A 24,281-nucleotide genomic window follows, 5' to 3' on the forward strand; every position below is an offset into this window, starting at 1 on the left:
GAGAAATATGTGGAGTTGGAGGTGATGTGAGAAGTCACTCAGGGTTCATTTACTTGCAGGTCATAATTTAAGTCAGGTAAAGAGAACATGTTCCCCAAAGACTAAGACAGTAGATAAGGAATGTCTCAGGACTTCTGGCTGGGTTTTGTTTGTTTGTTTGTTTGTTTTTTAAATAGTGGTGTCAGCCTTGGGGACCAGCATTTCAACTTTAGGACTTTTCTAACCATCTCTTCCCCACATCTCCCCCTTCGTAGGGAGATCCTCACGCGAGGCATAGCTGATTGAACGTCCATGTAGTGTTCTGCTAAGGTCAGATGAGTAGATTTCTGCCCAGATTTCGACACCAGAGTAAACTGGTTAGGGTGGATTTTTCTGCTTTGCTTTCCGGAAACTTGTAAACGTGTGTCCTTTTCATTATACATAAATTGTGATTTTTAACTTGTCATTGTTTCCTGTGTTTAGATGAGACCTGCCAGAGCCAAGTTTGACTTTAAAGCTCAGACGCTAAAGTAAGTGCCACCAGTCATATTCATTTATTTTAACTGCCTCTTTGAAACACAGAAGTGCACTCATAGAGAAGAGTGGGAGAAAATAACAACAATAAGAAACAGGAGTTTTTAGATTGTACTATGTGCAAGCACCATTCAAAGTACTTTACGTATGTTAACTCATTCATCCCTCATTGGAACCCTGTGGGGTTGGTGCTATTGTTATTTCCCTTGTAGTAATGGGGAAACCAAGGTTCTGCAAAGGTTAAGGAACTTGCCCAAGCTGGTCAGTGATGGAGTCGGGATTCAAATCCAGGTAGCCTGGTGCCAGAGCCTGGGCTCTCACCTCTGTGCTGTTCTGCTGCCTCCTATGTGGGGACTCAGTTTGCTTCATTAAGTGGTGGCTTGATCCGACTTTCTCTACGGAAGGAACCAGAACCAGTCTCTAGGAAGATAACTTTGCCAGTTTTGCTGCAACATCCCGAGAGATTAAAGGCTTATGTGAACCCACAGGAGACCAGCATTTCTCTAAGTATGTTCCTCAGAGTGCTGGCTCTGTAAATACTTCTCAGATAGTGTTCCATCATAGAAATGAGTCTGGGAACCACTGCATCCTATGTCTGTACCTCCTGCCCCTCCTTGAAGAGAGACTTTGCTATCGACGTATTAACGGCTCTCTAGAAGTTTTTCAATAAAGAAACCTAATTAGCTGATTTAGCCAATGTTACCTAAATTTAGATGACCAGAAAACCTTTCCATTTTCCGTAGAATGAAATTTGAGAAATGACTGGGTTCCTAGAGGAACTTGCTCACTTCATATCTAATTATGGATTAAAATGGGCTGTGAGTTTTCATTGGCAGCAGTGAACAGCAGCCATCCTGCTGTCCTGGTGATGAAAGGGGAAGGAAAGCCCTCCATCCTTGCACGCTGGGAAATGCTGTGTGGAGGCTGCTCAGCTGTGGTTCCGATCTCCTCCAACACAAAATGAGTGACTAGCCTACTGTTTCCAGAACCTAGGCACAAATCTGGTGCATTTGGCTTTGCTTGTAATTACTCCAGTGCTTTAGCTTGTCACCTAATGAGAGGTGGTGGCATAATGTGCTGGGTTGATTATGGGCTCTAGAGTCAGCAAGTCCTGGGTTTGAATCCCGACTGTGCCACTTATTGCCTCTGATCGTGGGCAAATCACCAACCTCTCCACCTCAAATTTCCTTATCTGTAAAATGGGCATAAAAATGCCTCTCTTAAAAAAAAAAAAGCCTCTCTTGCAGGGCAGCCAAGGTAATGCTTGTAAGATATGTTGCATAGTGTAGCAAAAGTGTCCCCCTCCTTTTTTTAAACCAGAGACCTCTGGTTATAAAATATATATATATATATATATATATATATATATATAGTTATGTAAATTATTTTTTAGTTTAATCAAGAAGTACCTTTTCCTCTTTTTTTCTTTGAATTGAGAAAGCTCCATGTAATCATTGAACGGTATTGTGATATTACATTTAGCTAGATTTCATTTAAAAATCCTCACAAATAGAACAGGTGAGAAGGCTAAGATAGACAGAACTCATCACCATTTACCAACGTTGCTCATGCTGGGACAGGGCTGCTTCCTCCTGACCCAGTGCTTTCATTGTACCACGTTGCCTCCCAAGAAGAGTTAATAATACTTTTTAAAGAGAAAACGAAAGATCCATAGACTTGAATATTTTAAAACATCTCCAGTCACTGGGTTCTGTTTTCCTCCATAGTATGTTACTCAAAAAAGTGTTCTGTGGGAGCGCTCGTTTCAACCAAGTTAAACAGGTTTCTGTTCCACAGGACTTTCTCCAAGCTTCCACTGTGCTAATGTACCTGGAGACACTCCAGAAAGGATCTAAAGTACACCATATTATTGTTTCCCAAACCTTGTTTTTGCCAGACCTTGCCATGTGCCTAAGTGACCTGCGAGTCACGTAGGGTGGCAGAGTTTGGAGCCCGCAGATCTCCAGCAGGGGTGGATATTCTGAGGGTTCTGCTCATCTGTGTGCCCATAGTTGGGAGTAAATGGAGGGGAGGATTCAGAACTCCCCCAGGGAGGGCTATGGCAAGAATTTGGCCAAAGACCTTCTTTCTTCCAGAGACAAATGCCCCGGATCCCCTTCACAGGCCTCTTTAGGGTTAGAATCCTGCCTACCAGTGCAAGACCCACACAGGCTGCCTTGTTCTCTCATCCAGCACAGTGCTGACTTTGTGTGAGGTTTTCCAGATGTACCCCTTTGTTTAGCCAGCATCCCTCACGTACCGTGGGACTTCCTGGCACACTGCGAAGCAGGCACACCCCGTCCAAATTGCAGTCAGAGTCCTGTCTTTCCATGCTGTTGGTTTGAGGCAAATGGAAAAGATCTAGTCATTTTTTCTTTTTTTTTTTGGCTGCGTTGGGTCTTTGTTGCTGCGCACGGGCTTTCTCTAGTTGCGGCGAGTGGGGGCTACTCGTCGTTGCAGTGCGCGGGCTTCTCCTTGCGGTGGCTTCTCTTGTTGTGGAGCACGGGCTCTAGGCGTGCAGGCTTCAGTAGCTGTGGCACTCGGGCTCAATAGTTGTGGCTTGCGGGTTCTAGAGCGCAGGCTCAGTAGTTATGACGCACGGGCTTAGTTGCTCCATGGCATGTGGGATCTTCCTGGACCAGGGCTCGAACCTGTGTCCTCTGCATTGGCAGGCAGATTCTTAACCACTGTGCCACCAGGGAAGCCCCATTTTTTTTTTTTTGATGCAAGAAAATTTCAAGGTACAGTTTTTGTGTTGCTTAAAATTTATCTTTCTCTCTCAGTTTTTAAAATGGAGTCCTGGTTAGCGGTTAACGTATTATTGAGGCAAACAAAGGGATGTATATGGAAAAGTTGAAAAGGGGCAGGAAGAACATTTGAAGGAAAATCCACTTTTCTTTCCAAGATCCCTTTTCCATGTTGAAAAGAAAGTGAATTAACATTTACTGAGTGTTAACTATGTAACAGGCACCATGCTAGGTGTTTTATTTGTAGTTTGTTGCTGAGTTTTCCTCCAACTCTGAGTTAGCTCCTGTTTTCAGATAAAGAAAGTATCTCAGAGAGATTAAATATCTTGCCCAAGGTACCAGAGCTGGTAAATGGTATAACTGGGTTTTGAACCCAGATCTGCCTAATATCAGAGCGTTTCTACTGCATGATGATGGATGGGTAATGAAATGAGTGGTGGATGGATGGCTAAACGGATAGAATGATAAAAGGATATCAGTATGTCACAAACAATTTGAGGGGAATTTAAATGTCATGGGTAATGAAGGCATGCATTTCTAGGACATAGAAGAGGGTAGTGAAAGTATCTAGAAGGAAGCATTTTTCATTAATGAACAGCAGCTGAGACTGCTGGGTGTATCACTGTGTGTTGCATAAATATTCTGAGCATAAGACAGCAGTGACAAAAAATACATCGGGGAAACCACAGCAAACTAATAAGGTGTCTGGGCACTTGTCAGTTTGAAAGTTAACCTTCATCCCACAAGACTGGAAACATGCCCAATGTGCTGCAGTTTCCTGAATAGTGGGGTTGTCGCACCCACATATGGAGCCGCCTCTTCTGTAACTTGGCCCCTTTGACCCCACTCGAAGTCTCCTTTTGCTAAAACAAGGAGCATCTTAATCTTACACACATTGGGACATCTGATAAGATGCTGTGACCCTCTGTCCACAGGGAGCTTCCTCTGCAGAAGGGAGACGTCGTGTACATTTATAAGCAGATCGATCAGAACTGGTATGAAGGAGAGCACCACGGCCGGGTGGGAATCTTCCCCCGCACCTACATTGAGGTACTCTGGCTCTTTCTCTTTCTAAGGAAAAGCCTGGTCGTGCCCAAAGCACAATTCATTTAACTTGTGTTTTGTTTCCTCCTTTCATTTCTCTGCTTTCTTCTCTTTTCCATTCTCCTTCGCCTCTTTTTTCCTTTCTCAGCTTCTTCCTCCTGCTGAGAAGGCTCAGCCCAAAAAGCTGGCACCAGTGCAGGTTCTGGAATATGGTGAAGCTATCGCCAAGTTTAACTTTAATGGTGATACACAAGTAGAGATGTCCTTCAGAAAGGTAAGCTGCCCTCTCATCCCACGCCAGGGGGCCCCGCTGGGTGGCGCTGTCATCGTGGGGATGGGGCACTGCAGCGGTGGCCAGTGTAGTGAGGCTGTCGTGGCCCCAAGCTCCGTGCTCCATCAAGGATTGCACAGAGGGCAGTTGGAGGATTTCTGCCATGAAGTATTAAAAAAACAAACCCTACATTGAGTTCACTAATGAACGGTCCATGAATTTTCACAGACCTACCTCTTTTGTAAACCGTATTCAGTGTTTATCGAGGACCTAGTAATGTGAGAAGTGCTGTGTTGGTAACTAGGTGGTACAACATTAATGTGGAGAAAAGGAAGTCCAGGAGAAGTTTGAGAAACTTTGAAGCCAAGGGTCATAGGTTATCAGCTGTGTGGCTTTGGGGGAGTTAAATAATTGTTCAGAGCTGCGATTTTTTCATATGTAAAATGAAGATAAATGGCCCTCTTCCAGAGCGGCTGTGAGAGGATTTAATGAAACAGCCTCAGTGAAGCCCCCAGTGTGACACGTGGCATCTAGTTGGGGCTCACTGAGCAGGAGATGACAGTGTTATCATTGCCTTCAAGGCGCTCATGCTTATTTTGAACACAGTTAAGCTGTGCAGAGACACTGTCCTTCCCACGAATTCAGACGCTGTCTTTACATGCCAAAATTCTCAACTGGCTGAAGGTATTAAAGTTACTAATTTTACTGAGGATTGAGGGAAGTGAGCTTATGCCTGGAAAAAAATGAGCCAGCTTATAGAAAAAAGAAACACTGGAAGCAACCTAATTGCCCTACATCAGGAGACCAATAATTAAACCATTATATGTATGTACAATAGAACATCCTGCAGTGGGCCATTAAGCTGTGCACCGCCAGGAAAAATGTAGAATTCTGTTTCTTGATAAAGAAGGAGGTTCGCTGTATGTTATTGAGTATAAAAAAGCAAGTTGGAAAGGGGGATAGAGTGCGATTCAGTTTTCATAAGAAAAAAGTATGTGCAAGTCTAATTCACATGGAATTATCTACACCAAAATATTAACAGTGGTTACCCCCGAGTGATAATATTATGGTAATGATTATTTTCTGCCTCAGGTTTATGTTTTAATTTTTCTGTAATAATACAGGGAAAAATAAAATTACATAAAAAAAGAAAAAGAACCCCAAAAACCTTTACCTTAGAGAAGAAGATTGGATATCTGTCTGTTTTGCATTAGATGAGTCAAAAATACTACGTTTGCCTGTTAGCTTGAGAGAATGAGTCTGACCTTCTCCTTTACCAAAATATGTAAAGACCAAGCTTAACAGCCTCCAGGTATCTCTACTGCTGTTAACATCTCCATCCCAGTGATAACTAATTCCATCCAGGTCTAGCAAAGAAGGTTTTTCTGAACAAAGAACGTACTAAATGATGCAGGAGAGCACAAGGTACAGGCAGGGGCCTCAGACGTGCCAAGGCCTGCTAGGACAAGGACCCTTGCCTTTCTGTGTCTTGCAGGGCGAGAGGATCACGCTGCTTCGACAGGTGGACGAGAACTGGTACGAAGGGAGGATCCCAGGGACGTCCCGGCAAGGCATCTTCCCCATCACCTATGTGGACGTGATCAAACGGCCGTTGGTGAAAAACCCCGTGGATTACATCGACCTGCCTTTCTCCTCCTCCCCAAGTCGTAGTGCCACTGCAAGCCCTCAGGTACCTAAGCTTCTCGCCACTGGTTTTCACACTCAGCACGACAAACCTCAGTGCTCATAGCACACAGCCCCTCTGGGGTGGTTCTGCAACACCGTGATTAAGAGCCATCTGCAGCAGTGCAGGGTTTGCTCTCATGCGTACAAATGGCATTTTTCAAGAACTTGGTGCGAGAAATATTATCTTGGAGAAAAGGAAGTGCTTAAGGTGATTGCTCTGGGGATAAGATGATTAGGGGGAGAGAAATAAGCGCCATTATCAGTTGGTCCAAAACCCTGTTCTGGGAGCATCCCTTCCTGGGTGAAGCTGGTTGTCTGGATACCACCACTGTCCCATACATACCATGGCCAGTATGGTTCTCTTAGTCATCTTACTGGTCAAGATTGGCCTGTAGAAGACAAAGATTGAAAGAGAGAATTTCATGTGCTCATCCTCAGACATATAGACTGGATTCAGAGTATTCTTTGCAATCAAGAACCGGGTTGGAAAAGGAACTTAACAGTGTCTCTGTCTATACTGGGCTGAAAAGAAGTAGATTTATAGGCATAATAAGATCTTTGCTTGCCTGAACATTAATTGTGAACAAACTTGTTTTAAAATATAAATTATTCCAAACCCATCCCCACTTTCCCAAAACCAAGAAAAAAAACCAGACCTTGGGTTCAGGAGAGGCACAGTGGGGTGACTGCTTGTGAAATAGACTGACCATAAGTGGTAAGTTACAGGGAGTATGGCCAGAGAAATGAGAGCAGGACCTGGGGACACTTGGATGGTGCCTCTTTTCTCTCATCTTCTAATCATTTCTTCCTCTCCCACCTGCCACTGCTGACCCCAGGAGATGGTTCTTGGCAGGAAGCATGAGACGGGCTGACCCAGGGCTTCCTGCACAGCGAGATCCAGATCCTATGATCTCTCGAGGAGAGTGTGTGAGCCAGGCGCAGGGCATTCTGCTTCATCATAGCATGGGGAACTCAACTAGATTTTTCGCTTGACTGTAGCCAAGTACAACTATAAAACAAGATGACTACGATACTCATACTCCTCTCTGGAAGGCTCTCTGCTGAGCCCTCCTAGAGAGAAGAAAAGCCCAAGAAGGGTCAGAGCAGTGGCATGCCTTGTTAAACTTTTTTTTTATTGAAGTCTAGTTGACATACAATGTTATGTTAGTGTCGGGTGTACAGCACAGTGGTTCAACCAGGCCACCTTTTTCTCCTCATGGCTCTGGGTCAAGGCTGCATTGGCAGAGGCAGTTGGGTGGGGTGAAGTGGGGAGCCTCCAGTGTGTCCCTTTACAAGTCTGATTCCGCAGACCAGCCGGCACCGTCTGCTCTTGCCCTGATGGGACACTTTCTCCCATCTCCATACCGCGTGCTTCTCCATCCTCCCCCCGCCTGCACACACCCGCGCATCCACACGCATGCACCCACATCCCAGTTTCTCTCCCAACCTAACCAGATGATTTCCTTTTTGGACACCAGAGTGTCCTGCTCTTCCTCTCCATTTCACTCCTCTCCATATAGCCCTTGTGATTATTTTCCCCTTTTCTTCTCTGTGCTGACACTTGTGCCTTTTGCTTCTTTTGTTTTCCTCTCTCTCCTTTTCTTTTGAAGTTTCCCGGTCACAGCAAGCTCATCACGCCAGCCCCCTCATCTCTGCCCCACGCCCACCCAGCCCTGTCCCCTGAGATGCACGCTGTCACCTCTGAGTGGATCTCGCTGACCGTAGGAGTCCCGAGCAGGCGGCCTCTGGCCCTGACCCCACCCTTGCCTCCTCTGCCAGAGGCTTCTGTCTATAGCCCTGAACCCCTGGCCTTGTGGGCGAGGCCCAGCTCCTCCCTTACCCTCAGCCTCCCCCGTTCGGGCTGGTCGGCCTGGGCCACCCCACGCTCAGCAGTCTCCCCGCTGGCCCTGCCTCCCCCACACAAAGCCTGCTCCCTGGCACCCGGTTCCCAGACCTCCCTCCACGCCAGCGGAGATGGTGGTACCCACGTGCCACCTCCAGGGGTCCTCAAGGATAGCTTCTCCCAGCTGAGGCTTGGGCGTTCGGACAGGGTCATCTCGGAGCTTAGCGACGCCTTTAGCAGCCAGGGTGAGCGGCAGCCGTGGCGAGAAGGAAGTGGAGCACGTGAGAGGAAAGCAGACAGGGAGGCAGGTGAGAGATGCCCGGGTGGACCCGCCATCTCTAAGAAGAGCTGCCTGAGACCGTCAGACGTGGTCAGGTGTCTGAGCACCGAACAGAGACCCACAGAGCTCCACACCCCAGAGGAGAGCCGGCCCCGCAAGCCCCGGGGTAGCCCTTTCCCGGGAAGGGAGGCTGAGCCCTCAGAGCTGCAGAGAGGTGGCGAGCCGGCCGAGAGGAAGGCCGCTCGGACTGCCGCAAGCGAGGTAGGCCTGCAGCATGCCCGTGTGTGCCCGGGTGTCTTGGCCAGCAGGGTGGGCTCACCCCTGGCCGCGTGGACGCCTGTGAGAGCTGTTTGCTTTCTTGGGAACAAAAATATGACCCAGGTGGGAACGGAGGGGTCGTCCATTAAGGTGTCAGGGCTGGGACAGTGGAGGCAAAGGACAGTCTGTATTCTGGCCTCTCAAGGTGATTCAGAAGCGACCCCCACGTTGGGTACCTCCTGGGCTGGTGCAAAAGCCCACGAGAAGGAAGGCCTTCCTCCCGGCCCCGTCGTGCTGGGGGATGATCCTCGGTCTGCCCCAACATGGCTGAGAACACCAGGCTTTGGTGTGGCTCCGTGTGATTTGGTTTTGTGTGCGACACGCTTCGTTTCCGTAACCCACGGTGCTCTGCCTGCCAGCGCTTAGCCGTGTCAGGTCTTCGTCCTGTCTCGTGTTTGTGTGGGAGCTGACTTGTTCACTGAAGAGCAAATGCGTTTTGGTTCTGGGGGGAGTGGCCCAGTGCTGGGCTCCTTGAATGGCAGGCCAGGTTTTTAGGTGACTGTCCCATTTTCTCTCCGGGTCAGCTATCAGGAATTGGGGGTTTGGACCAGGGTGGCCCTAGGATGTTTTGAGGGCTGAAAATTTGGGGGCAGGGGGAGATGAACTTAGCAGTTAGATCACGGTTCTAATTGTGGCTACGTTGTTTACTACCCCAGAAGTCAACGATTTTTCTGGTAGCTTCTCTAAAGCAGCCAGGTTTGAGTGCCTGCTCACCGCTACTGTCCAGTGACTTGGGAGTGAGTTACTTCCCCTCTCTGAGCTTCAGTTTCCTCATCCATAAAATGGAGATTGACACCTACCTCAGTCTGGTTGAGAGGATTCCACGAAGTGATGCGTGTGAAGTGCTAAGCACAGGGGCTGGGAACGGAATATGTCAGCACTTTACAAATGGAAGCTATCCGCTTTGGGTGATGGAGAGCTGCTTCTGGAACTGAGAACATTCTAGAATGTTTTTCGAACCAGATAGAATTCTTGAAGACGTCTCCAAATCATTTATTATCTACTGTGCACAATGTCCACGATAGACGATGCTTGATCCTCAGACCTGCAATCCCAGTTTCGCTTTAAAGTGTCATTTACTCAACAAGTAATTGATTCAAGGCCTGTAGACACCAGCCTCTGGGCAGGATACAGGGGTTATCTCATCTCTGCCCTTGAGGAGCCTCATGTTTCAGTGAGTCTGACGGACACAGCGGTAGAGGTGTGCTTGGAGGCCGCAGGAGCCCAGCGGCCTAAAGCACAGGTGAGGCCAGACCTGTAGCCCCAGCCTGTGGCGGGGAGTGGGGCATCATTGCTGCAGGGAAGGACGGTGTGGGATAATGACAAATAATCAGGCTTAGCCTCCCCACTGGTTTTCTCCTATGCAAAGTAGGAGAGGAACTCTGTCCCTCCCTCGAAGGGCAGTGTAAGGATTAAATGAGGTGGGTGTGGTGCCTGGCATGTGGGAAGGCTCCCTAAAGTGGATTGTGTGGGCCTGAGGAAAGAGAATACCTGGGGAGGGTTTTACTTGGCCCGGGAGCAGGTGCTCCTGGCAGGGGTGTTCTTTGAGGAAAGAAGGATGTGTCTAGTCAAGGAATGAATAGTTCGCTGGGGGAGAGCGGGTGAAGTGGCTGGTTGAAAAGAAGTGAATGTCTCAACACAGGAACAATTCTGTAAATGTTCTAAGTCAGCGCCTGGGGCCTGGAGGCCTTGTTATGGTCAGCAGTGAGTCATTGCGGCCTGACGCCAGGACCCAGTGTGCACAGGAAGTGCGCATGGCGCTCGCTCGGGTGAGATTAGTGGTACGCGCTTCCCGCTTCCTAACGAGGAGAGGAGGGGGCTGGCAACACAGAGAGCCAGGCTTGTTGAAAACTGATTTGCCTTTCTTGGTGGGCTTCCAGACCCCAAGTGCACCGCTTCCTGTCCCCTCCCTTCCTCCTGCTTTCCCAGCACGAGCCCCTTCTCCACGGCACCCGTCTTGCTCCCTGTTGAGAGCTGGGGGTTGTGCGAAAAGGGCTCCTGCCCACACACTCCCTCCCAAGCCCCTTTGCCTTCCCCTCCTGGCACTGGGAGCAGGATGGCAACCCGGGAAATGAGGTCCTGCAAAAGAAGCTTTCTGCCTCTTTAGGGCCTCTTTGGATGACAGAGCTAAAGATGGGAAGGGCTTGAATGACAGGTATTCTCTGGTGATCCAGTCACAAGAAGTGATCTCAGGCTGTGTCACTTACTTGAATAAATGCATTCCAGACCAGTTTGCGTTATCAGGAGAACTGCCAGCCACTCTTGTCCTTGCTGTGCGGTGCTAAACCAGTAGTTCAATTTTGTTATCACTGTTGGGAAGCTAGGTTGAGTATCTGACCCATAAGTTGAGGGAATTTAACCTGAGAGCATGAAAAGACACTGGGAAATGTTATGACCATTGCCTCTTCCATTCAAGCATCTAGGATGTTCTAGGCACTGTGCTAAGTGCTGCAAGAGGCACAGAGGAGTGAACATCGTCAGGGGCTCCCCTTTGCTCTCAGCAAAGTCTCTCCTCCTTCATGGGCTTAGGAAGGCCCCATGTGATCTGGCCCCTTAGACAGCAAGCCAGCCTCACCTTCCAAAGCCTCCCTTGCTTTGTATGTCTGGGAAATTCCCACCTGTCCTTCACTTTTCCACTTAGATGTTGCTCCTTCCAGGAAGCCTTTCCTGACAACTTTTCCCTCCCCCTGCAAGACTAGATTAAATGCTGGACTTTGTGCTTTCACAGCTCCCTGCACCTGACCTAAGGGGCACTTATCAGCTCTATTGTATTCGTCCCTTTGTTTGTCACCATTAGAACATAAGGGACCAGAACCCCTGAGATACGGAAGGCACTCAATGAATATTTTTTGAGTGAAAGAAAGAATACAGTATGACTGACCCCAACTAAAGGAGTGTATGAGCTCCACTGGGGGAATAAGACATGTTCACAATTGTAACGCAGACAGGGAAGTAGGGTCACAAACAGTTCGGTCTGAGAGTTCAAGATGGGAAGAAATAATAAGCGGCAGGAAGAGGAAGATGGAAAGACTTTAAGAGAGAAGCAGCTTTTGATCTGGGGCTTAAAGAACTGGGAGTTTTATGATAGGTGAACAGCAGGAGGGCGGCTTTCAAGGCAAGCAAATAGCCCGGCCAAGCCCCAGGAGTAGGAACGTGAAAGGAGGGAGGGGAGTCGTGAGTTCCTGGTTTCACTGACGCTTCCGCAGGTGGATAGAAGGGGCTGGGAGCCGAGCTTGGGGGGCTGATTGGTGCCTCATGTGGATACTGGTCAGCACCTTCTCCCAATGTGTCTGGTCATCTTCCTCAAGTTCTGTGACCCTTGCTAATTGCTCATCAGCATTCCCTAATTGTGTTAGTCCCTGCTTTGCTGCTTTCCTTCTCCTGAGTCGCCTGTCCAGCCCAGCCCACTGCCCCCATCTCTGCAGCTGTGAAAGGGTTTGACTTTTCACTCCTTTGTAGACTCCCAAGCTGATGAGACATTGGGTTGGTTGCTCGTGGGTGTTCTCTGAACAGCAGAAAGGGGTGAATGAGAGAGGTACGGAGTGTTTAGGGGAAGCCGGGATCGTTGGGAAGGGTGCTGCACTGCAGGTCAGGATTCCTGGGCTCTAGCTCCCGCTTTGCCGTGAGCCTGCTGTGTGTCTTTGGGTGAATCACTTCCTTTCTCTGGCAGCTTCCTAATCCATAAACAAAAGATTCAGACAAAGATAACTTCCTGTTAGCTTTGATATTCTATGATCAGCTAAAAATCCTGTGAATTTCAGTTACAAGGAGAGAGAAGAACAAATACAAAATGTTAAGGAGGGGGTTTATGATAGACCTGTGGGCTTGCACAATAGAAAAACAAAAGCTTTCCCTTTTGTTTTTCGAGGGACAACTTAACCAATTGGACAAAGACATACACACAAACACATCCAAAATGCCCAAGAGTTCAGAATTATCAGCCAAGTTCTTGGATCTTGTTGCATGTAAATTTTGGCCAAGAAGGTTTAGGACAATTGGTCAAGAAAGTGAAGGGGAATATCATCTGGGCGATCTCCACCATTAGCATCATCAAATATTTTCTGAGCTTTCGTTTGCAGACTGGCATCCAGACTTTGTTGTTAAGAGCTCCTACAACTGAGTGAGAGATCCTCACAGAATTTCTGAATTTAAAAGAATCTTTAAATATCATCTACTCCAGTGACTCATAACTTCTTCTGGATCACAGAACCTTTGAGAATATGAGGTTAGCTGAGGACTCTAGGCCAGTTGTTTGGGAAAGAGGGTGGCACACATACAATTTTGCATAAAGTTTTAGGAGATTCACACCTGAATCATTCTGAGAGCTCCCTAGGAGTCCACAGACCCCCCCACCCAGGTTACGAACCCCCAGTCTATTCTACTTTTACAATGACAGCACTGAGGCCTGAGAAAAGTGACAAAACCTATGTGATGTCAGTTTGGGTCCTAAAGAGGAGAAAGCCAATCAAACGGTAAGATCTGAGGGCATCACGTTTAAATAAAAGTATTCAGGAAAGCTCTGTGTCTTCAAAGCATCTGAGAAGCATAAGAACAAACTACAGAAAGGAGAGAAAGGAGAGGGGAGAGGGAAAGACCACAGGAAGGTGTGCTTCAGTGAACTCAGAGGGAACATCCCTTACCGCATGGAAACTAGGTTAGTTCCCAGAAAGGTAAGAACAAAGGCATAGGCCCTCTTTGAGCATGGAAATCAGAAGTAGAAGGGAAAGCATGTGATGCAACTTACAAGAACAAAAAGAAAATTAAAAATGTTAAAATACCCACCTAATAAGGGGAAACATTTTCCTTTGACTCACTCAGAAGGGAAACCTCTAAATATATACAGAGGGTGTTCAACCGTGTACAGGATGGAGAGACATTGGCTGCAGTTCTTAGAAAAATGATCGGCAGGTATGCGCTCAACACCTAAGGTGCAGGGAACTAAGACCTGCAGTTGCAGTGTCCACCCCTACAAAGGTGTTAGGAGAAATGGAGGATTGCAGTAGAAACGCTCATGCCAGCTGCAGAGTACGGGGCGACTTAAGGTGGTCTCTTGATGGGCACCTCCCTCAGCTATTCTGATGTCTTCCCCTCTGGCAGAGCACAGCCCGGCAGATCAGGGTGTGTTGGGAGGGCAGGGAACTTGGAGTCAGAGAGAATGGGGTTCAAATCCTGGTGCTTCAATTCCCAACTCTGACATGTTGGGTCTTAGTTTTGTAAGATGAGGTAAATATTGATTGCCTTATTGAGTTATTATGAGGATTAAATGAGGTTTCCTGGAGATGAATGAACCTAGCACAGAGCAAGTAGCTGGGACTCGGTAAATACTTGCTGACAGGGAAAAGAAACAAAAGTAGTTTATTTTATCCTCCTTACTCCATTCCACCTAGGAGAGGAAGATGGGGTTGGGGGACAGAAGAAAGTAGAAGGTGGAAGAATTCTTTTACTTCGGTTATACAAATCCAGAATTTAGAACATTTAGAATTTGCACTCTGTAAATCAGTGCTTCTCGTTATTCTCTCTCACCTCGAGTACAAAGGCATCCTCTTGGAAAGCTTTTGGTTCCTTCATACTTGGAAACATATTTGCCATCACTCCTCTGATTGTCTTGGGAAAGAAACATACCCCGCCACAGACTATGAGAAGGCTGAGCGTGTTAAGTTGAGTGCTGTCATCAGATTCACGTTACAACAACGCCGATGTGTTGTCTGTGGACTCATCTGCAAGGAGCTTCAGTCTAGGTGGTAAGCAGTTGAACTAACTGGCAGTAATTAGTTTTATACGTAAGCTGGGATCTTTTTCTTAATAAATGCAAGAGGAAAACTCAGTGGAGTCAGATTGTTCTGCAGGACCTGCGGAGGTTTCCTAGAGCTGAAAGCCAGGAGCCTAAGTCTTTCAGGTCTTCTAACTCCTCTGGCAGAGTTTGCCTGCGGTCTTCCAGGAGCTGCACCTCTCCCTCTACCATCCGGGCAGCTCCTCGCCTCCCACGCTGCCAGAGGTGAGCTCTCCAGCCACCCGGAGGTGACAGTCAAATCTGTCCTCCACCCCATCTCCAGTGGGCAGTGAGTGGTGTGCTGGCCCCCTTAAGCCAGGTCAGCCTTGCCCAGCCCTGGTTCTCAATTCATAGGATGAGCACAGTCTAATTACTACATTAGAACTTTAGAGCCAAAAAAGATGTTTATGTAAATCATTCCAAAGCCTCTTGTTTTCCAAAGAACTTGAAATCCAAAGAGGTTAAGCATTTTGCTCAAAAATCAATAAATTACTGGGAGACCCTGTCCTGGAACCCAGTTTCCTCCCTCCCAGTCCAGTGTCCCCTGGGAGGCCAGTGTGGGTCTCCAGAGAGGTGAGGTCTGAGGAGAAGAGATTTGGGGTATGTGATGAGCAGAGGCACGCCATCTCTGAGAGATGCACGCAGGTTGGGAGAGCAGAGACTCGTGCCGCTTCTAGAGGGGCTCGGGGCCACGTGGAGGTGGAGTCCTCTGCCCTGTCCACGTCGCCAGGACTTCCCGATGGCCTCTAGCCTGGGGACATTTTATTTTGGGCTTCAAGGCTTTGGCACATGCCTAGAGCTGGAAGAGAATGCTTAGTAACTCATAGGAGCACCAGGTGTTTTTTGTGGACCCAGAGGGATTAACAGCCCCAGGGATGCAGGGTCAGATTTCTGAGGGACCGCTGTGAACTGAAGGTAGAAAGGCAGCAGGGCCACAGAGCAAGGACACATGAAGGGCTGCTCACTCGGAAGAATGAAACAAAAGCTCCAGGCCAAGAGGGTCGACTTGTGTTTCTGTGTGCAAATATGGAAGAAAAGCTGTTTCTGGATCAGCAACTATCACCTGCTTACTGTTGATCCGGGAGGGCAGTGCAGTGGGGCGGGGCGGGGGGTGCTGGTGGCTGTTTTTCTAAACATGTGAAAAACTGGAATGTATTTCCAAGAGTCTGAAATGTACTTAGCATGAGATAATAGTCCCTTTATCCCCAGCCCTGGCTGAGGTCCTGGTTAGAACTTCGTCTACTTTTAGGCTTACAGAAGGGTGTACACTAAGACCCGGGAGGGTTTGGCAGCATCACTGGCCAGCAGAAATATAACGTGAGTCACGTATGTAATTTAAATTTTTCTGGTAGTAAAATGGAGTAAGTGAAATTAATTTTAGTTATATTTGATTTAACCAAACATATCTAAAATAGTATCATTTTAATATATAATCAGGATAATTGTTGAGCTATTTTATACTAAGTTTGGGAAATAATTTTGTAAAAAATAATTTCGTAAAAAGTGTAAATAATTTTACACTTATGGCACAGTTCATACTGGCCCCATCTCAAGTGTTGAGTAGATACATGTGGCTACTGGCTACCATATTGGGATAGCATAAGTTCAGAGGAAGAGATACATAAAGCTGTATATGGTTAGAAAGTGGGACCAGGGAAAGACAAAACATACGCCCAAAGGGAAAAAATGTCTGAAAGTAAACAGCCTTCAAAGTGAAGGGCGAGTCCCTGTAATGGATATCAATGGTTTCCATCTCCACCAAAGGTCCACATGCTGTACCCACCTCTACTCCACCCACCCCACTCCCCCCCCCAGAAAAACTGGTTTACATTTCCGCTGTATGAGATGTTTGGCTTACATCTAAGGAATGCATTTCAAATAGGGAGAAACTGAATCTTACCTAACAGGATAAATATTTTTCTTGCTGTCTTCATTTATTCCACAGACGTTAAGTAAGCAACCAGGTGACTCTCAGGGATGAGCTGAGTTTGTACTAGATGTTAAGTTTGTCTAGATGTGAAGGTTGCGGTGACGATCATCCTCGGGTTTGCATATGACCTGAGTCCAAGGAGGGTATTAGCTGGGTCAGGATCCCTTTTCAGAACTGCGGATCCTTGAGTTAACGATTGGATGATATCCATTACTGCACACTGGACCTTTTACACAAAGAAAAAGTATTCAAGGAAAGTTACAGTGCCTGTTTTCAGGAGAGGCAGAAGCTGGGTGTTGCTATCATCCTTACCCCCGCTATCCCGTCATGAGCCAGGAGGGAGGTGGTGTATGGCGACTAGAACCTGAGAGGGTCAGTACTCAGTGGCTTTGCCACCTTGTGAAAATCTTCAGAATTCCACGAGCCTTAAAATTTCCTTTTCTGCCCTCCCCAAGTCAAAGGGTGAGTATAAAAGTCATGTGAGGTAATGGACCTGTATGTGCTTTTTTTTTTAAGATGTTGGAGGTAGGAGTTTATTAATTAATTAATTTATTTTTGCTGTGTTGGATCTTCGTTTCTGTGCGAGGGCTTTCTCTAGTTGTGGCAAGCGGGGGCCACTCTTCATCGCGGTGCGCGGGCCTCTCACTATCGTGGCCTCTCTTGTTGCGGAGCACAGGCTCCAGACGCGCAGGCTCACTAGTTGTGGCTCACGGGCCTAGTTGCTCCGCGGCCTGTGGGATCCTTCCGGACCAGGGCTCGAACCCGTGTCCCCTGCATTAGCAGGCAGATTCTCAACCCCTGTGCCACCAGGGAAGCCCCCCTATATGTGCTTTGAAAGCGACTTTAAAAAAAAAAAAAAGATGCTTTACAAAAGAAAGGGACAGTGGGACCTCCCTGGTAGTCCAGTGGTTAAGACGCGGAGCTCCCAATGCAGGGGGCATGGGTTTGATCCCTGGTCGGGGAACTAGGATCCTGCATGCCACACGGCTCAGCCAAAAAAAAGGGATAGTAAAATATCGTGGTTCTTAATGTAGCTGATTCACCAAACCTCTTTTAAATTTAAGTGTGAAATATTTGCTAGATGATTGATTCCAGTCACTCCTTTAGGATTAAAGTTGATTCGAAAGATGCTATGGGGCTTTGGTAAACTGGAGGTCATGTCAATAAATTGTCTGCATCCTCTCCTTGTACTGCACTTGACCTGAGGTTGTTAGGCCACCAGCTGGAGTTTGGAAATATTTTCTCTCTTTATGAGAACTTTTATTTTCACGAGGTGAGCCAGACCCACCCGTCTTGGCACACTGTAGCTAAAGAATCTCAGTGTTGGGTAACTGAGGTGCTCTTCAGCCTTGCTCCCCAGAGTTGGTCTGTGGACCAGCAGCATGGGCACCAGCAAATAGAAATGAACAGGCTTAGGATGCATCCCAGATGTGTCAGATGAGAATCTGCATTTTTAACAGGATCCCAGGTGACTCTGACATACATTAGAGTTAGAGCAGCAGTGTTCTACAATATCCCATCTAGCAAAAGTCAACACAGCCTCAGCTTGAACAGCTGCTGGGACTGACCACTCACTTCCTCTCGAGGCAGTCCCTTCCGTTGGACAGCTCTCATGTTTAGAAAGTTTCACCTTCTATCAAGTCAAAATCTGCCTGTAGGTATCACCCACTCAGTGCTGCCACACAGAAGCCCATATAGTAGATGCTTGGGAGTGTCATCATTTTCTCTCTAATTTGTTATGCAGAAGCCTTGATCCAGAGGCTGGATGGGCAGTGAGTGGGGCCACACAAGGTCAGCTCCCAGTCACCTGGCAAAGGCCTGCGGGTCCTGAGATGTCTTCTAAAGAGCAGAACCCTTGCAGTTTGGTCTCTTCTACCCGAGTCCAAGGGCGCTGGTTTAAGAGATTGCAGTTTGGAGAACTTGAAAAGGTTTTCCAAAAGGATGAGAGTATATAGAAGTGATGGCTGGGATGAAAGCTGGTCCTGCAGGCCGTGCTAATGGATGAGGATTTACAGCGGAGATGAACAGGAAGGGATGGTGTGGTGAGGCAGTGTTACCTCTTGCTAGCTGTGTGACATTGGGGAATGCACTAAGCCCCTCTGAGCATCCGCTTCCTGGGCTTTAAAAGAAAATGGGATGATAAACCCTGTCCTGCCTGTCTCCAGGGTTTCTGTGGGACTCATTGAAAATAATGTCAGTGAGCACACTTAATAATGAGGGAAATGGTCCGAGGATGAAAGAGAAGGTCCAACGGGACAGTAGGTGAATCCAGGAGGCAGGTCTACCACTAACTTGCTGGCTGACCTCAGGGGAGGCCCTCACCCTCTCTGGGCCTTCCTGTGAAACAAGTGGGTCACACACTAAAGATCTGAGTGCTCTTCTGGAAGGCCCTGGAGTTGCTGTGACTCATCACTATTATTGCACGTTACCTGGAGGGTTTCTCCAAGGATGGCTCTTCAAATATTCATTTAGGGAGACTTCTTAGAGCTTGGATTTGAATCCTCTCTGGGATAAATAATTCCAGACATTCTTCCAGTGAAGGCCTGGCCTGTGCTATAGGATCCTTACTTAAAAGACAGATCCGCTTGGCCATGACTGCACCTTATTTCCATGTCCGCATGTGGGACCTAAGCTGGTGAGTGAAGAGTGATAGTTTCATTTCTACCACTGTGTCAGGACACACCATCCTGTTTCTGGAAGCAAGCTCTGCCCCATGAGATATCAGAACTCATCGATCGCATACTTAGCTGGAGAGTATCATGTGCACGTTTTTCCTGGGGAACAGTCGCACTTGATACGTCACATATTACCGAGGAGTTACGCACGGGAAAATGGCATACCTGATACTTTCATGAGCCTGCTCTGCCAGAGGAGGTTCCCAGTCAGAATAAGTGGAACTGGCTTTTGGTACAGCAGCCCTTCCATAGATGCTTGCCAGCTGAGAGCAAGGGAACCAACGTGTGTGGTTACAGAGGGACATAACTGTTCCTTAAGGTAGCCCTTCTGTGTCTCTTCCCTGCCAATCTGGGGTCCCTGTGTTGTTCATTCTCACCTCACTGCAGCCATGTTCCCAGCTGCTCATTTCATTGCCTGGAACCTTGCTTCTAACTCTGTACATTGCATTTTCTCCTCTGCACCCACCGTGTTGTCTTGGAAACTCGGTGGCCATAGGCCACGAGTATCCGGTGTCATTGAATGTGATGGTGTGGTATGTGTATTTGCTCACACTTTTATTTTGAATCCTTTCCAATGTGACATCTGCTAAAATGTCTCCCTTATAATTTGCTTGGTGATCACAGCCTTCTCATCATTCATTGAGAGCAGGACCTGATCTCACAGAATCTGAAAAGAGCTATGTGGTAAGATGCCTGCTGAATAAGACTGTAGCTTTTCTAAAGAGAATTCTTACTGATTTGTAGAGTCTAGACTGGAGTAATGCCTGGTTAACTCACAGAGCCATTATTTACAAGAATTATATGGCTATTGTAGTAGAGAGAGATGTTAGGCCACCCTCTCCCCTCAAAAAAAAAAAAGCAGAGGAATTTAGAGACCATATTTCTACTCTGCCTACATGTGGGATTAAATTAATATATTAGTGCATGATTGGGGATACATACTTGCATTTCTATCCTGAAATTATTCCATTTGTAACAGTTACTCACTAATTACAGGCTTTTATGCTGCTGCCTTTTTTTTTTTTTTAAATATTCATACTAAATCCCAAATTCTTCTGTATCTTACCTGTTTTTTCCATGCTTACACCTGGATTCCTCCTGCACTCCACTACTGGAATATCTATTTTTTTAACCTGGATCTTCAACTCTGTTGTTTCCCTGGACTTATGTGCTTCGTCTGGAATGTTACATCTCTTCCTCTCTTTCCTTTTTTTTGTCCCCATGTTGACTGTTTTATGGGGGTTTCTGGATATCTCGGGGCCACCACAGGAAGCAGTTTGCAATGAGATCATAAACATTGCCGAAAAATCTGTTCATTACTGCAGCACTGTTTCTCATCCCCTTGACTTTCATCACAAGGTATCCCCTTCTGACAATAAATCATCTCTAATCATTTCTCAGCAACCTCAAGCCCAGCAGCGAAGAGTCACCCCAGACAGGAGTCAAACCTCCCAGGATTTGTAAGTACACTTGGCAAACCTCAGTTCTCGAGTTCTCAGTAGACCGTTGGGCTTAGGAAGTGGGTCCCTGACTGACTGTGGGAGGGGCAGCCATTTGGGGGAGACGAACCAGTCACTCCAAGCTTCTCTGAGGGTTTCTAGTTAAGGCTGTTTCCCATCAGCCAATGTGAAAATAGGTGGCAGGTAAATAAAGGAGGTCACGGACTCTTGAGGGAGAGAGGTAAAGAATTTACTGCCATATAGGGCAACTGGGAGCTGCGCTGACTGGTCTCATTCCTAGTGCTGTGATAGTGTAGAGGAAGGAGTGTTAATTCTGACTGGAGAGGAATGAATAGGGTTGATCCATTCATTTAAAAAAAAAAAAAGTATTGGATATCTATGTTCTAAGCACAAAGGAGTCAACTCCATTCACAGAGGAAGGGAGTTCTGGAATAAGCATTGAAAGACAAATCGGATTTGAGAGCTAGAGCAGGGAGGTAAAAGGCCTTCTCAGCTGAGAAAACCAAATGTGCAAAGGCCCGGAGTAGGTAGTGTGTTTGGAGAACATCGAAAAACGCCTGTGGCCACGGTGTGCCGTTCATGGAGGGAATGGAGACAAAGCTCAAGGAGCAGGTTAGGACCAGACTGTAGAATCCAGAATGCAACTGAAATAAATTTGGATTTTAGTCTGCATTCACTCAGGAGCCACTGAAGGTTTTTAAAATCAGGACCATACTGGGAGTTCCCTGGTGGGTCCAGTGGTTAGGACTCAGCGCTTTCACTGCTGTGGCCCCCCGGCTTCAATCCCTGGTCGGGAAACTAAAATCCTGCAAGCCACGCAGCGTGGCCAGAAAAAAAAGAGGAACGCATTAATTGGATTTCGTTTTAGGGAGATACACCAGTCAACAGAGTGGAGAGTGGATTTCAGAGACGAAGGACAAAGACAGTGGTTTGGAGATATGAACACAGCAAAAAAGTGGTGAGGGCCTGAGCTAGGAAAGAGTGGGCCTCTGGTGCATGGAAGAATATAAGATTAGATAAGAATATAAGATTCCCCGAGGAGATAGGGAGAAAGGGAGAAGAGAACTGAGGATAGATCCTTGGGGAACCAACTTTTAAGGCAACAGAGTAGCAGCCAGCAAAGGAGACAGCGGGAGACACAGGCGAGGGTCTAGGAGCACTCACTTGTGTGCCACAGAGCAAGCAGTGTGTGGCCAGTGGTGCCCCTGCTTCAGAGAGGCGAGGAGGGTAGGAAATGAGAAATGTCCTCCAGGTGGCACCTGGAGCAATCGTTGGTGACCTCTGCAATGACAGCGCGGCTGCAGGCAGACCCTGTGTTACAGAGGGCTGATGGCGAGTGGGCGGAGCGGGCGACAGGGAGGCTGTAGGTTCAGGGAGTAGCAGAGACAGGGGAGTTGTTCTTAGGATGCAGAGGCTTAAGCACATCTATACTTGAGAAGGAGTTAACAGCATCGAAACATGTGAGAGAGAAGACGTTAAGTCGAGGAAATAGCCCAGGGAAGGGAGTTTAGCCTGGCCAGGAGCAGGGACCCTTCCTTACACATGGCAGTAGGGGCAGGAGGGGAGGAAAATTAAAGCTCTGCTCAGAGGCGGGGGAAGGACTCTATGGAACGGTGTCCGAACAGCATGAAGCCCCTCCAAAATTAGAGCCAGTCGGGCACCCAAGCAGCAAGGCTGCAGGACTGTTTCCAGCCGGTCTCCGCTGTCTGGGGTGAGACAGTGAGGCAGATAACAGGAGTAATCTCCCAGAGCTGAGACTGGCAAAGCAGCCACGGTGGCAGTAAAGGGCCTAAGGCATCGTAACGAGTCCAGGTTGGGTAAGAGACAGCAGGCAAATACAGAAACAGCAAAATGTATTCATTTACCAACTGGAAATCCATCTGCAACTCTTAATTCCTCATTAGAGATCTTCCTTCTGGCAGGCAGATCCATCTACCAGAGTTTCACTACATTTGAATAAATATGTAAAATTAAATTGCTCCTTTGGTTTTAGCAGAGAGCAGAACCTCTTGTTTCTAGGAACTGACTGCACGCACTTGTTTCTAGTCTCTCTTGCCCACATGCTGGAATTCACTGACATCCACTGAAAATGGTAGATGATGGGTTGGTTTGCAAAGTTTTACCTGCTAGTGTTGTGTTTCAAAGTAGCAAGTAAACAGAACTGTGACCTGGTGCATAGTAGGTGCTTCTTAAATATCTATCGAAAGAATAAATGAAAACAAGCGTTTATTTGTTGCCAAAACAGGTATCAGATTTCACAAGTAGTCCAGCTTTTTCCAGAGCCTGTTGTCAGAACAGACCAAATTGCCTTAGGCCAACTAACTAGCAAATAAAAATCTTAACCCCAAACATCACTGGGATAGAAATGCTTTCAAGGGTTTCAGAAAAGTGGCATCCACGTTTAAAAGCAATTAATGAAATGTGTGTTGGCACGTAAAGAAACTCAAGGTACTTTTGCTAAACAGTGAGGCAATTGAGATGTACTTTAAAAAATTATATATACACAGGACAGTTGCCTCATGTTCTCCAGTGTATGTGACCAGAATATAATGTCTGTCTCTGGACCTAAGTAACTTCTGATTACCTTGAATCTACATGTATTACCCTATGTTAAGAAAAGGACTAGATTAACTTTAAAGGGGGAGCGTCTAGACAAAAAAGCTTGGCTGTGGTAACCAAATGAAACTGAATAAAAAGGACTGATCAGGACTTGCTTCTCAGAAGTTCCCCATCCCTGTGAATCTTAATCTGCTTATCACATGGATCTCCCCAAATTATTAAATAGCCAATAAAATACTTTTATCCCCACTGATGAGTAGGAAACACTACCCAAATGTGGATTCAGCTGAAATGGTTTTTAAAACTCATTATTTAATTCCATCAGTGTTTGAGGCAATGTTTGTTTCTCTCACAGATTTAGCTACCAAGCATTGTATAGCTATATACCACAGAATGATGACGAATTGGAACTCCGAGATGGAGATATTGTTGATGTCATGGAAAAGTGTGACGATGGATGGTTTGTTGGTAAGTGACATCGTACTTTTCTTACCAGTTGTGTATTGAAGGAAGAACTAGGCGTGATGAGTCACGAAGAGAGCACTATTCTCTACACAGAGAAGGGCCTTCTCAGTTCCTATACCACCATTAGGAACGATGAGCCACCCAGTTTATGTTTGCTCTCAGGGCAGTGTGGATGATAATAACATTGAACCTGACAACCAAATATGCCAACATCTACTGCATGGAAGGGCAGTTGCCAGCTTCATCCACTGAGTTCTGTTTGTATTTCTTTTTTTTTTTTTTTTGTCTGTGCCATGTAGCTTGCAGGATCTTAGTTCCCTGACCAGGGATGGAACCAAGGTCCCAGCAGTGAAAGCGCTGAGTCCTCACCACTGGACCGCCAGGGAATTCCCTCTGTATTTCTATTGCACATCTGTCCGTCCTACATTCGGAAATTTTAATTTTTAAAACGCCTGTGGAACACCACAAGAACACTTGAGCCTAGCTTTCTGCCATGAAGCTCAAGCATATGTGTAGACATTCCAAAGACCTCCTTTACTCCAGGCTTCTAATAACTTTCCTCAAAGCAACCTGCTTAATTAAAGGAGTCACTTTCATAGGATGGGGGAGAGAAAGATCAGAATTTGAGATTCTGTAACAAAACAGATGCTTGATATACTTTCTTACTGACGTTCTCTCAACAAACAGCCTGTAAGACAAGAATTATCCTCTTTCCACAGA

The 24,281-nt window shown here is 46.8% G+C and overlaps 1 protein-coding gene across 1 annotated transcript in view; it reads left to right on the forward strand.

The window, feature by feature from the left end:
* SORBS1 (sorbin and SH3 domain containing 1) overlaps nucleotides 1-24,281 on the forward strand; it is a 239,875-nt gene that overhangs the window by 213,123 nt on the left and 2,471 nt on the right. Inside the window, exons 21-26 of the mRNA XM_065893760.1 lie at nucleotides 463-509; nucleotides 4,196-4,310; nucleotides 4,453-4,578; nucleotides 6,071-6,265; nucleotides 20,479-20,537; nucleotides 23,452-23,564. Of these exons, the coding sequence (XP_065749832.1) occupies nucleotides 463-509; nucleotides 4,196-4,310; nucleotides 4,453-4,578; nucleotides 6,071-6,265; nucleotides 20,479-20,537; nucleotides 23,452-23,564 (655 nt within the window). The remainder of the gene's footprint in view (nucleotides 1-462; nucleotides 510-4,195; nucleotides 4,311-4,452; nucleotides 4,579-6,070; nucleotides 6,266-20,478; nucleotides 20,538-23,451; nucleotides 23,565-24,281) is intronic.

The sequence above is a fragment of the Phocoena phocoena genome, chromosome 16 (genome assembly GCF_963924675.1).
Source record: "Phocoena phocoena chromosome 16, mPhoPho1.1, whole genome shotgun sequence".
NCBI classification, from domain to species: Eukaryota; Metazoa; Chordata; class Mammalia; order Artiodactyla; family Phocoenidae; genus Phocoena; species Phocoena phocoena.